General features: G+C 47.7%; 1 protein-coding gene across 2 annotated transcripts in view; it reads right to left on the minus strand.

Moving 5' to 3' along the window:
• Positions 1 to 14,415, minus strand: part of Ngef (neuronal guanine nucleotide exchange factor) — a 96,712-nt gene that overhangs the window by 13,132 nt on the left and 69,165 nt on the right. For both annotated transcript variants that reach the window (XM_032901562.1, XM_032901563.1), the window contains one exon: positions 14,065 to 14,360. In XM_032901562.1, coding sequence (XP_032757453.1) covers positions 14,065 to 14,360 — 296 coding nt within the window. The remainder of the gene's footprint in view (positions 1 to 14,064; positions 14,361 to 14,415) is intronic.

The following is a 14,415-nucleotide window of genomic DNA, read 5'->3' on the forward strand; positions in this document are numbered from 1 at the left end:
CATCGCCTTACCGATGAGATGTACTCAAAACTTGGCTAGCTTGCCGTTAGCGCTTGTCAATAACCCACCCCAAATCCAGCGGGAGCCACGCCCACTGTCTGTCCAGTCCTCTCCACGGTCTCTTGACCCAGGGCTGGTTTAGATGCCTGAAGGGACAGTGTGGCAGGTTGAACTATTGACCCCTCCAAAAGTATTCTCGCTCCCTGGTCTCCAGGACCTGCAACTGCGCCCTTGAGTGGGACTGGGTCTTTGCAGCTGTGCTTGGATAGAAGGTCTTGAGGTGAGACCATGAGACCGTTTCGGATTCAGGTGGGGCCCTACCCCTAGCTGGAGGTGTTGAGCTTCGCTTCTGTTGCTGTGATAATATATCAAGGTTAAGAAAGGTTTATTCAGCTCACACTTCCAGGTCATAGTCTGACATTTCAAGGAAGTCAAGGCAGGAAGTTGAAGCAGCTAGTCACACCCACAGCTAAGAGCAGAGAGTGAATCATGTCCCCTTACTCAGCTCGCCCGCCCGGACTCACTCAGGCTCAGGAAATGGCACCATTAACTCTTAGTCTGGGTCTTCCTATGTCATAGAGAATAAAATAATTGTCCACAGACAAACCAACAGGCCAGCCTGATCTAGATAATCCAGATGACTCTAGATTGGGTCAGCTGGCAATGAAAATTAATGAAATTGCTGTAGATACCTCCAGAAAGGAAAGGAGAGGAAGGAGACACAGGTAGGTACACGGAGGACGGAGGTGGGGACCAGGGTGGCACCTGGAGACTGGAAGACAAAGGAATGACCCTTCCTTGGCGCTCAGGAGGGAGGGCAGCCTGTTAATGCCTCCACTCAAGCTTCTGGTCCGTACCTTGGGGGAAGGGGGGTTGGGGGTGGTAAATTTCTATCATTCCATGATAATAGTCCTCAGAAACCAGCACACCAGACTGAGGACAGACAAGGGCAATGGGCAGGGGTCTGGCAGTGGAGGTTCCAGCTCCAGGAATTATGGAGGTAGTGGGGAGGGGGGAAGACTAATGTTTGTTCCCAGAACACACATGCCTGGGTGATGGTGGTACAGGTGGGCAACGGGTTTCCCATGCTGTTTCATTTAATCCTCAGGGTCCCCCAGAAGGGATGTGTAGATGTTCATGTTTCATCAAAGTCACATGAGCAATGCCCTCACAGTCATGTGACCTTGATTTGAGAACCTAGATGTTATGACTCCTTTCCAGGTTGGGTCACAGCAAAACAGGATTAACGGAATGTTCACTGCCAGCCAGTGAGCCTGGTGAGGCCCTTTGAGACAGGGAATCCATTTTTAAGTTGGAGATACCTTGTAGCGATGTAAGAAAGTCGACAGAGACATCCCAGCCACCCCCCCCCCCCAGGTACTTGGTCTGCATTTGACTTGAGACAATTCCAATCAGGGTTAAGATGCCATGAACTCGGGCCTGGGACCCAGTGCTGGCTGGGAATTCATCTTTGGTTTGCATCGCTGCCCGTGTCCTTCACAGACAAAAAGGCTACATTGGGCATCAAGTTTTCTGAAAGCTTCTCTGCTACAAATGTTATTAACTCACCTTCTGGCTGTTACATTTAATTTCTCAAAAGAATGCCGACATAACCGGGCAGCCAAGCTCGGAGCACATGCAACTAGCCCGACTGTCTCCATACAACTCATTCACAGACTGAGGGACCCACCATCCCCACACAGCATTGCCTATTAGATGGGGGTGCTCTGAAGAGCACTGTCAGAACACCTGGCACTGTACTTGCCGGTACCCCACCTCACCCTGCTGATGACAGCTTTTGTCCCAGTGACTATGCGGACCAGGATTTGGGGACAGCTGGGACTGGCTATGCTGTGGTTGACAGCAGCAGGTTTTGTCCTGAATCATACAGCTGATGCTGGCTAAGCCCATTCACTAACCTCCCACCCGCCCCTTATCCATTTATAGGTGGTTAGTCATCGGTGAATTTGCCTTGGCCAGGATGTTTGTCTCTATTTAGCTTGCTACATCAGTGTGGCTGTCTTTTCCTTATCAATATTGCTTTTGACTCAGCCACTCAAGCCTTTTACATGGCTCTAGAGGAGAGGCGAGGGATCGGGGGATGTAGCTCAGTGGTGGTTTTTTCCTGCCATGTAAAAGGCTCTCAGCTTGATCCTGGTATACAAGCAAAACCTTAAAAGAAATAAGAAATAAGGGTGCTAGACCCTGTGTGCTCCTCTCTTAGGCATCCATTCAGCCATATGTACCATACACTCCCCGGACACCTGCTATATCTGGTGTAGCACCAAGCCCTGCAAGTGGTCACAGCACCACAGATATCATTACGCAGCTATACCTCAGAGGAGCAGACTGACTGACATCTCTCAGGCAACATTAGGTGTGTGTGTCAGCATGCGTGTTTCAGAGTATGAAGATGTGGTTTGGATAGGAGATATCCACCCACCCCCAGGCTCACATGTCGGAAGCTTGGTCCTCAACTGCTATTCTGGGAGACTATAGAAACTTGGCTACATGAAGTAGGTCCCTGGGGGTGGTCACTCCTTGTCCTAGCCTCTTTCTGTCTCTCCCTACTTTCTGTCTGCTGTGAGGTAAACTGCTTTGCTCTAAGATACACTTTCTGCCACGGGATGCAGCCTGACCTCGAGCCCCACAGCAATGGAGCTGGATGACAATGGGCCAGAGCCTCTGAGACGGTGAGCCAAAATATATCCATCCTCTTTCCTCCTTCTTTGGGACAGGGTCCCTCTATAAAGCCCTGGCAACCCCGGGGCTTGTTAAGTAGACCAGGCTGGCCTTGAACTCACAAACATCTGACTGCCTCTGCCTCCCAAGCACTGGGATTAAAGGTGTGTATCACCATGCTGGACTCTTTACTTCTCAACTATCTCATCACATTGATGTAAAGGTGACATACGTGTGTGTGTGTGTGTGTGTGTGTGTGTGTGTGTGTGTGTGTGTTGATAGAAAGATAAAAATATTGATAGATAGATAGATAGATAGATAGATAGATAGATAGAAAGAAAGAAATACAGATAGAAACATAGACAGAAAGATAGAGAGAAATAGAGAGAGATAGAAAGATAGGTACTGACTGATATTTCAGCAGCTTTTGCTACAGTTTATGAATTAGCCAGGCAGGGCACCATCGTAGCTTCCCTCCCTGGTAGCTGTTTTGTAAGCCAGGCTGCCGGATAGTATCCTCAGAGAACACCCAATTAGACTGACCCAAATTTTATGAATCACAGCTTGGTCCCTCAATGGTGCTCTTAGATCTCAACTCTTCCATTTCTTAGCTGCCAAGAACCGTGAGGATCACAGGATCCCCTGCCTGGACGTCTTTGTGCAGGCTAAGAGCTGGTTAATAGTTGCTGTTTCCTGGACTATCCATCCAGGCGGCTCTGCCGTTGCTGAGGACAGTAACATGTGTGCTTACTGTGCAGCTGGGGTGCCAACAGTCATTGGCCTTGGGTGGTCACTTTGAGCTCCTTGGGTGGCTGTGAGGGGTAAGGTTCATGTACAAAGCACAGTCTGGGGGTCCAGCCATGCACAGAGCATCAGACAGACAACATGGGTATGGCCGCCCATCTGGGCATCTGGGCACTGCTTTATCCAAGGGTAGAAAGTCACTCTGGCCTCTGACCAGAAAGGCAAGATATGTCTGACTCGGGAAGTGAAGTCGGGACTAAGAGGCAAAGGATGACCATTCCCAGGGATGCCAGTGCCCATTCAGAGCGACACTGGGCACACAGGACAAGGGACAAGACGGTGGTGAGAAAGGGTCAGAATGCAGAAAGGTGGTGGCTCTCCATGCGTTATGGGCCCCTACTGAAGGCTCCTGTTCATGTATACAAGGAACATGGATGCACATGCTCACACACAGGCACACACATATACACGTGCACACACATACACACACATGTACACACACGTGCACACACACACATTCTGCCAGGCTGTGAGAAGTAGCCCTGTCTTGTATCTTCTGTACTGGGCCCCAGACCCCAGCCCCAGCATATATTTATAGACTTTTCCATGTCTAACATAGCTTTGTCCTCCAGTGAAAGGGGACTCTGTGTCAGCGCACCCCTCTGGTCACCGGAGATGTGTTCAGAACAGACTTGCCTCTGGGGGAGGGGCAGGGTGGGGCCAGGTGTGATGGTTAGATCATTGATTTGACAGGATCTGGAACTGCCCAGGGGACAAGCCTCTGGGTAGGCCTGTGATGAAATTCCTAGCTTGGGTTGATTGAAATGGGACAATCTACCCTAATGTGAGTAGCATTAGTCCATGGGTTCAAATCCTGAGCTGAATAAAAGGGAAAAACAATCTGAACCCCAGCATTCAGCTTTCTTTGCTTCCTGACTGTGGACAGGCTGTGGCCAGCTACCACACTCCCCTGCCATCTTGCCTTCCCCAACATATAAACTATATATTCTCACACTGATCCAAATTAAACTTTGTCTTGAGATGGGGTCTCTCTACACAGCCTGCTCTTAGGTATGAGAAGAGGAACAAAAACAATAGAATGCAAGTCTTTCCCCATGCCTGTGCAGACGCAGATACTCAAAACACCACTCCCTGACCACTTTCCTAGTTCTCTCTGGCCTGCCCCTTTGTATCAGAGGAGCCCTTTGCAGAGACAAGGTCCTGAACAGACACACATGCACGCACACACGCATACACGCACACACGCATACACGCACACACTGCCACCACAGCCAAAGCAACAGCCATTCCAGGCATCTCTGGCTTCTTTATTTCTCTCCATGCCAGTGGCAGGCATGCACTGTCAAGTGGGCTGAGGCTTTGCTGGGTGGCGAGCCCCACCCTCCCTGGACACCCCTCTCCCTTATCTGTGGCCTCCTTCCATTCCTTCTTACCATCTTTGAGAAAAGCCCCTGCCCTCCCTGTTGAGGCACCCCACACATTTTTTTCCTTTGAAGCTCATGAACAGTTTTATATGAGTTTAAAAGAAAAACCCTAGGGAAGTAAATTAAAGTCTCGAAGATACTGGGAGAAGAAAGACCGGGGGGTGGGGGGGGCATCATTTCAGTGACATCATCACGAGGCTCGAGGCACTGTAGACAAGAAGTCACATGGTGGGGAGGGGGCTTTGAAGAATAAGAGAGCCCCGAGCACCAGGAGCAGCATACTGAGGCTCTGGCCAGCATCTGACAGACAGACAGACAGAGGAAGAAGATAAGGGCAGGACAGACAGACCCAGCTCATAGCAGCTCAAAGCCACTGCCTCCTGACACCTTTCATACACATCTTCTTCTAGTCTTTTAATTTGAATCAGGTTTTTTTTCTTCCAAACTGCCCTTCTCTGAAACAGTGACTCAAAAACCAAGGGTTTGGGAGCAAGCTAGCAAAGGAAAATTCGATGGAGAAATTCCCCCACAATAGCGCCTGCTTCCCACCGGTGGGCAGCCTCTGCTTGAAGTGGAGGAAGTACACAATTTTGTTTTAAATCCTGGTTCTTCTAGAACCAACTCACACTCAGGCTTACCCAAGGTTGTCATGGGGATGAAGGGACCATGGACACTGCCACTTAATGTAGCTAAGGAACCAGGGATGCTCCGGCCACAGGCCCACTGGCTCACTTAGGACCCATAGACTGCCTACCACAGCAGTACAGACTGAAAAAGAGGTCTGAAGGGGCTGGAGAGACGGCTCAGCGGTCACAAGTGCTTATTGTGAAATCAAGGACATGAGTTGGAATCCCAGTTCCCGGGTAAAAACTTTAAAACCAGATCTTTGCACTGACTTGAATAATAAAATGTGAACCACTCAGGGTGCACTGTCAAAAGAGAAAGGACACATTAAGATCTTTAAAATCTGTAAAGCCAGGCCCTAAACACTCAGAGCAGGACACATGGACATGTGTGTCTGTGAGAGAATGTATGAGTTGTGTGTGTATGCAGTGTGTGTGTGTTTGTGTGTGTGAATATGAGTGTCAGTGTGAGTATATGTGTGTGTATGAGAGCTTGAGTGTGAGAGTTGTTTGTGTGTGACTGTGTAGTGTGTATGTGTATATGTATGTGTGTCTATGAGAGAGTGTATGAGTGTGAGTTGTGTGTGAGTGTGTAGTGTATGTGAGTGAATTTATGTGTATACGTGAGTTTTACGTGTGAGTGTAGAGTATGTATGTGAGTGAATGTGTGTGTCAGTGTGTCAGTGCAAGTATATGTGTGTGTCCATGAGAGAGTATGAGTGTGTGTATAGTGTGTGTGTATGTGTATATGTGTGTCTGTGGAGAATGTATGCCTGTGAGTTGTATGTCTAGTGTGTGCAGATATGTATGTCTGTGAGAAAGTTTGAATGTGTGTGAGTTGTGTGTGTGTGTAGTATGTGTGTATATGTGTCTGTGAGTGTATGAGTGTGAGTGAATATGTGTATGTGTGTGTTATATGTGTAAGTGTGTAGTGTGAGTATTGAATGAATGTGTGTGTGAGTTGTATGTGTGAGTGTATAGTGTGTGAGTATGTGTGTTACAGTGTGTGTGTATAGTGTGTGAGTGAGTGTGTGTGAGTGTTACAGTGTGTGTGCTGTATTATTTAATGCTGAATATAGCCAGTGAGTATCTGCCTGACCTTATTGATTTTTAGATGTATCGATCTGATCCATGGGAAACTGCAAAATTACATAAAAATGTATTCTTTTTAAAAGTTACATTTTGCTAACTTGTGTGCAGGTTTGCACATGCTGAACGTGTGAGGCAGTAAGAGGACGACATTCTGAAGCTGGTTCTCTCCCTCCACCATGTGGCTCCAGGAGATGGAACTCAGGCTTGGTAGCAAGCCCCTTTACCCGCTGAGCCCTCTAGGCAGTCTGTCTACTAAAATGTGATATTAGACTCTTTGGAAAACATTCTATGTTGTGAATATTCACCTTCTTAATTCTTTGAAAACCTCTACCTACCTTCCTTCCTTCCTTCCTTCCTTCCTTCCTTCCTTCTTTCCTTCCTTCCGTCCACAGAGTTGAGGATAGGACCCATGGCCTTTGCACATACTATGCAAACGCTCTACCACTGAGCATCACCCTGGCTGTTGGAAACAACACGTTTTAACCTGTCTGTAGCGCTGGTTATTTTATAAAATAAAACCCCAGATTAGACAGGGAACTATGAAAATGCATTCTTTCTTGGGGCTCGGTATAAATAGTCATGTCCTTATTGACTGTGTTGGACAGTGACCACTTGCGTATTCTCCCAAGCTAGTTTTTAGGTGTACATATATGGTGGCAGCCGGGGATGTAGCTCAATTGGCAGAGGGCTTGCCTGGCATGCATGAAGCCCTGGGTCTAACCCCAGCACTCTGTGACCTGGCTGGGGTGGTGCAAGCCTGTAACCCTAGCATTTAAAAAGGGGAGGCAGAAGGAAAAGAGATTCTTTCTGAAGCCAGAAGACAGCACCTTGGTGTCGTCTGGCTTGGATTTTTTGATGTTTAGTGAATTTGACTTTCACTTCTTTCATTTATTTAGTGGGCATTCATAGTTTCTTTTTAATTGTGTGTGTGTGTATTTGTGTCTCTGTGTGCGCGCACATGTGTGCAGGTACCTACGGACACCAGAGGCATCAGATGCCCCTGGAGCAGAGTCACGGGCAATTGTGATACATCTGATATGGGTCCTCAAGGAGACGGCACGTTCCTAACCACTGAGCCACCTCTGCAGCCCCCTGTTCTCTGTGAACAGCTTGGGGCATGTTTTTCCACTCTGATTGGCTCATCATCGTTGAGAGGACCCGGGTTCACCATGTATGAAACCAACACAAGCCATTTTTGTGTTCGTTCATCTTATATCCAACCTTTTGGTTAAGACAGGGTCTCTCATGGCCTAGAACTTCCTTAGGCTAGCTTGTCAGCGAGCATCCACCGTTGCTGGTATAATGGTCAGACCCCCATGCCTGGCCTTTGACATTGGTTCTGGGTGCCCGGCCTCAGGCTCTCACCACTGAGGGGCAAGTATGCTACCCAGTGAACCTCCGTCCTAGCCCTCTATCACTTAATATTAGAGACAGAGCACTGGGCACAGGCCCCAAGTGCAGCTCAGACACCATGAGTTCACAGGACTCTTACGGTAGCATCCGTCCTCACCACTGTCAATGAAAGAGACTGAAATTACACAGCTTGCTTTTCTACCCCAAGGTGAGGAACAACGGAAACATTTATGATTTAAAGTTTGGGCTTTTTTTTTTAATTGGTTTTGGTTTTTGAGACAGGGGTCACTGTGTAGCCTGAGCTAGCCCAGACGTACTATGTACCCATGGCTGGCCTTGAACTGGAGATCTTACTTCAGCCCCCTGAATGCTGGATTACAGATTTACAGATATGTGCTGACACATGTGGCTCAATTTGAAGTTTTTATGGTATTTACATTTAATCTTTTTGTTTCACTGTAATAGAGATGTAGTGGGATATCACAGCTTGTATAAGCTTAATACTTTCTCTTTTTAAAGTGAAAGCTTATTTTACACACACACACACACACACACACACACACACACACACACACAGGTATTTTGATAGCATGCATATCTGTGATCTACAAGCATGCCTGACACCCCTGGAGGCCAGAGGATGATCTTAGATCCCCTGGAATCGGGGTTCTGCATTTGCCATGCAGGTGCTAGGAATCGAACCCAGGTCCTCTGGATAGAGAAGCCCATGCTCTTAACTGTTGAACCCCCTCTTTGTTTATGATCACTGGAAAATAAACACTAGTTCTCTTTAGAGCAGTGTGGTTCTATCGATATAGGAGTCTCAGTTTGAGTAGAAGAATCAGTGGGTAAAGGTACCTGGAAGTCATATTGAGGGGGAAGGAGAGAACCAACTCTACAAAGTTGTCCTTTGACCTCCATATATACTGTTTCAAACCCACACACACATGTATCCAGTATGCACATATACACAATAATATACATATGTGTGTATATATACATATATATACATATATACACATATATATTAATTTGAAACTATGTAAAACAATGAAAGATATATGAATTTCCAGTAATCCTCCTGCCTCAGCCTTTTGAGTGTTAGGATTACAGCCATAAGCCACTATACCTACTGTAAAGATTTTTAGTGAGGTGACTTACATTGCCTTTCATTGCATAAGCCCTTGGAGCCTGATGAGAGTTTTACACAAACCACCCTATGATTCCTCTTCAGGCTCCCTGTGTCCCTGCTCTGTCTCTCTCCACAGAACAGCACAGCGTGCAGCAACCTACGGCCCCTAGGGCCCTATTCATCATGGCTCCACCTGCTGACTGCCTCTCTTTCTCCTTGCCTAAGACGCCATCCAGAAGACTAGGGAGAAGCACATAAACAGGCTGGAACGATTTCTAAGAAAACGAACAAAGAATTTCCATGAAGGAAGACAGGAGTGACAGAGGGAGAGGACTGTGGAAGGAGAGGACAGGAAGAAATTCTCCTGATCTGTACAGAGCAATGGCAGGATCTGGGGAGCACTGCTCTGGCTTGTGTCCCCCTAAAGCCCACAGGAGCCTGGCTCTTGGCTCGGGAGGTGCTTGGGCTGCAGAGAAGGTGCCTTATAAGCGGGTGATGCTTTTCCCTTGGGAGTAAGGAAGCTACTGGGTGGGGGGTGGCTCTTCCTCTCTTTGTGCATCCCAATTGCTTCAGCCTCCCACAGTGAGCTGAAGCAGCAAGAGGCCCCCATCAGACGCAGCTCCCTCATCTGACCCTCCTAGCTTCCAAAGCTCAAGCCTAACATACGTCTTTTCTTTATAAGTGACCCAGTCACTGTACTACTACTACGGCGACAGCAAGTGGATCCAGAAACTCAATGTCATACCGCCAAGCAGCAGAGCAAAAATCAACACCCAGGCAGGTGGGTGCCGGCACAGGTGTGAGTACCAGTCTGTCATGTCCCCCAGGCTATACTGTGGGGGAAACACTGCAAATGTCAGAAGAAACAGTATTCAGATCGTAAAAGCTGCTAGTCCATCAAGAACATCCATATAGAAGCTTAACAGAAAAAGAAGCAGTGAGGTCATGTTACACGGACTGAACATGTACTTCAGTGAGTGGAATGCATGTATAGCATGTGTCCTCCTGGGTCCCTCCCCAATACCAGCTAAAGCTGGCATGATGGTACATGCCTGAAATTCCAGTACTCAGGGGGTAAAGGCAGGAGGATCAAAATCCACGGTTGGGGCTGCAGAGCACATGCAGTTGTTGAGGAGGGCCTGGGTTTGGTTCCCAGTACTCCAACGGCAGCTCATAACCACCCATAACTACAGCTCCATGGGATCTGATGGGCACTAGGTATGCATGAGGTGTGCAACACATACATAAGCAAGACATACGTATAACATAAGTATTTAAAAATACATAAATAGAATAAAATTACTATTTTTTTTAAAAGTTCATGGTTATTCTCCTCTAACTAGTTGAGTTTGAAGCCAGCCTAGGCTACATGAGACCCTACCAAGAAGAAGAAGAAGAAGAAGAAGAGGAGGAGGAGGAGGAGGAGGAGGAGGAGGAGGAGGAGGAGGAGGAGGAGGAGGAGGAGGAGGAGGAGAAGAAGAAGAAGAAGAAGAAGAAGAAGAAGAAGAAGAAGAAGAAGAAGAAGAAGAAGAAGAAGAAGAGCAGGAGGAGGAAGAGGAGGAGGAGGAGGAGGAAGAGGGGAGGGGAGGAAGGGGGAGGGGAAGGGAAAGGAAGGAGAAGAAGGAGGAAAGGAAGAAAGGAGGAAGAGGAGAAGTAGTTGAAAAAGAAGGAGGATGAAGAGAAAGAAAAGGAGAAGGAAGAGAAGGAGGAAGATGAAAAGAAAGAAGGGCAAAAATAAGATACCCAAACAACACACACTGTTTGTCAGTGGATCAAAGAGCGTGTGAAGGGGTTTGGTTCTAGAACTAGAGATGTGGGTGATCACAGACTCTCTCACAGTATTTTTACCCCAACCCTTGGGACCAGAAGTGTTTCTGACTTCAGACTTACATTTTTGGGTTTGGGAATATTTGCATAAAATGATGAGCAATGTTGGAAGCGAGACTTGGTTTAACTATGAAGCTCCTTTATGCTTATGTGCAGTTGATGCATACAGCTTAGAGGGTAATCTAAATGTAATTAATCCGTGTGCATGTGTGTGTGCGTGTGTGTGTGCATCTGTGAGTGCATGTGTGTGCGTGTGTGTGTGTGTGCATCTGTGAGTGCATGTGTCCATCTGTGTGTACATGTGTGCATCTGTGTGTGCATGTGTGCATCTGTGTGTGCATGTGTGCATCTGTGTGTGCGTGTGTGCATCTGTGTGTGCATGTGTGTGTGCATCTGTGAGTGCATGTGTGCATCTGTGAGTGCATGTGTGCATCTGTGAGTGCATGTGTGTGTGCATCTGTGAGTGCATGTCTGCATCTGTGTGTGCATGTGTGAATCTGTGTGTGCATGTGTGTGTGTGCATCTGTGAGTGCATGTGTGCATCTGTGAGTGCATGTGTGCATCTATGAGTGCATGTGTGCGTGTGTTTACACAGAGGACAGAAGAATGTGTTGGTCTCCCAGAGCTGGAGTTATAAGCTATCTTGAGCTGATTGTTATGGGTGCTGGGAGCTAACCTCCAGTTCTTCAGGAGAGCAGGGAGTGCTCCTAACTGCTGAGACAGGTCTCCAGCCCCCTAAAAGTAACTTCACATAAAACAGTTTCAACAGTTTACTGGTGTAGAGTTGTCCACTCGTGGAGTTGTGTCCGTGCTCGGACAGTTCTGATTTTGGAGCATTTTTAGATTCAGGGTTTTCAGACTGGGGCTGCTCAGCCACACTGCTGTGTTGGGATCTGATGTGAAACACACTTTCACTGTTTCCAGGTGTCCGTGGTCTTGCAAGAGTACAAGGATATACTGAACACACGACTGAGTCATCTGGAGCCTGCTCTGCTGCATGCCACCTCTGTCCTGTGTCCACAGAGCTCCCTGGATAGCCAGAGAGCAATGCTGACTCCTATGGTCTCTTACGCTCCTCTGTCCTTATTTAAGCTGCTTGTTATGCACTGTATCCCTTTAATGCTTTTAAAAAGCAAGCAGGTGCAGGTGCTGAGGGAATGGGTGGTTTTGAGACGGGGTTTCCATGTGCAGCCTGGAAGTCTGCCTTCCAGCTGGGAAGGGACCACTTTGCTCCCATGCCCAACAGAGTAGGGGTTGTTTTCGTAAAAATTCAGCTGAAAGCTGTGAGGGGCCCAGTGAAGGTGTCTGTATTGTCTGCTTTGGAAAGAATAATAAAAGTGTGTTAATGGGCTACTTACGGAATTTAAAAACATTTAGAAATAAGTGGTACCTTAACCCACTTGAAGGGCTTTCAACAATAATTTCTATGTCTGAAAATATGGTGGCTTGGTTTTCTAACCTCCTAGGGAGTTCCTCATTGCTCAGTCAGCTTTATAACTGGGTGTGTGTGAGCTCAGAGACCATATTTATCCATCATCATCACCATCATCATCATCATCATCATCATCATCATCATCATCTTGTTCCTGTTTTAGTTTTTTGTTTGTTTGTTTGTTTGTTTTTTTAAGATTTATAATGTTCTGCCTGCATGTACACTGGCAGGCCAGAAGAGGGCACCAGATCTCATTACACAGGGTTGTGAGCCACCATGTGGTTGCTGGGAATTGAACTAGAGACCTCTGGAAGAGCAGAGCAGACTGTGCTCTTAACTGCTGAGCCACCTCTCCAGCCCTCTGTTTTAGTTTTTAAGACAGGCTGTCTTGTAGCCCAGGCTGGCCTCTAATTGCCTATATGGGTGAGGATGACTCTGAATTCAAGATCTTCCTGCCTCTGGCCGTGGTGTGCTGGGATGACAGGCTTGTGCCACATGGCCAGCCCTGCTTCTCTGCCATTTGTCGCCTTCCTGTGTGGTATGTAAAGGACATACTCCCTGTGTTTAGCTCCATTTATGCTGGAAAAGGCATTTACTGTGTTTCAAAGCTTTAAATATATGAGCTGACTTCTAAGTTTCATTTAACGACAAGAACCGCCCAGACAGAGTCTTGGTGCGCTCCCATGCTAAGTAGCTCGTCAATATTTAAATGGATTTCTACTTGATTCTGCCATACAGGACACACAGGTGAACCCTAGGTGGTCCCTCAAAGTACTCCCTTCAATAGTGGAGCCTGTATTGAATTGGATGACAAGGACAGGAGCTAGGCTCTGTTCCAGTCATTAGCCCTTTTGGCATTGGGATAGAATGCTTTCATCTACGAAGTTCACACATGAACAAGTTACCAAACAACAACAACAACAAAAAAAAAAACCCCAAAAAACAAACAATAACAACAACAATACCCTCTTTCTCTCTGCCCACTGACCGTGCTCTCTACTGCTGACCATCCTCTCCCCTCTACCACATGTTCCTGAGACTCACAAGATCCAGGTCCTTGCTCAACAAAACCAGACACTTGCAAGCTTGAGGGATGGCTCAGCGGTTAGGAGCACACAGACCGTTCTTCCAGAGGTCCTGAGTTCAATTCCCAGCAACCACATCTGGAATGGGCTCTGATGTCCTCTTCTGGTGTGTCTGAAGGGTGTACTCACATACATTAAAAACAAACAAACAACCCTTGTGGCATGATTCTGTTACTGACGATTTCCCGCTGATTGCTTCTTCCTGCTTGGAACCACCATTGTCCCGCTCACTGCCTCTACCTCCTTGACCTCAGAGAGAGTGGCCTGGACCTTCACACAAAGGATCTCTTGGACCCTCAACCATCCAGACCCCAGATGGCCCTCAAATGTGGGAAGAAAGACAACTGACTGCCACTTAGAGAAGACTGGAGTTATTTCACAGTCACTGTTCCTGTGGCACCTGGTGATGTGATGTCACCGTAACAGAAAGGTGGTCACTCCCTGTAACAAAACATCTCACACTCTACGAGGGGCACTGAACCAGCCCAGAAAGTGGCTGAGTGGTTTGTGACCTGTGAAATGTTTCTTTCCCTATCTGTGTTAGAGAGACAAGCTCGTTCAGCCCTGAACTGCTCTGGCGAGCCAGGACTACAGCCCCTCAATGGCTCCCTCAGAGTCCCTGCATCTCCAGCCTGGGAACCTGTATTACCTCCTGCAGCTTGGTCTCCTCGGGCTGGAGGATGTCCAGCACCCCGCTGCTCTGGATCTCAGGAAGGTCCTGCCAGAGGTTGAACCTGGAGTGGGGGTTGCTGAGCAGGCAGATCTGAGGCAGAGCTCTCCTCTCAGGGGGGCTGGCCGGCTCCTCCTCCTCCTCTTCCTCCTCCTCTGCATTGTCGTCCCCAGCCTGGGACCCATCCGAGTTGCCTTGTATTTCTGCATCCTGCTGCCTCCGGGTTTCGATCTCTTGGAGAGTCGATTTGTCTCTATACTCTTGGTACAGGAGCCCTGAAATCAAAGCGTGGAGAAGACAAGAGCAGGACGTCAGATGGAGGTCCTTGAG

Source organism: Rattus rattus, chromosome 4, assembly GCF_011064425.1.
Source record: "Rattus rattus isolate New Zealand chromosome 4, Rrattus_CSIRO_v1, whole genome shotgun sequence".
In the NCBI taxonomy this organism is placed as follows: domain Eukaryota; kingdom Metazoa; phylum Chordata; class Mammalia; order Rodentia; family Muridae; genus Rattus; species Rattus rattus.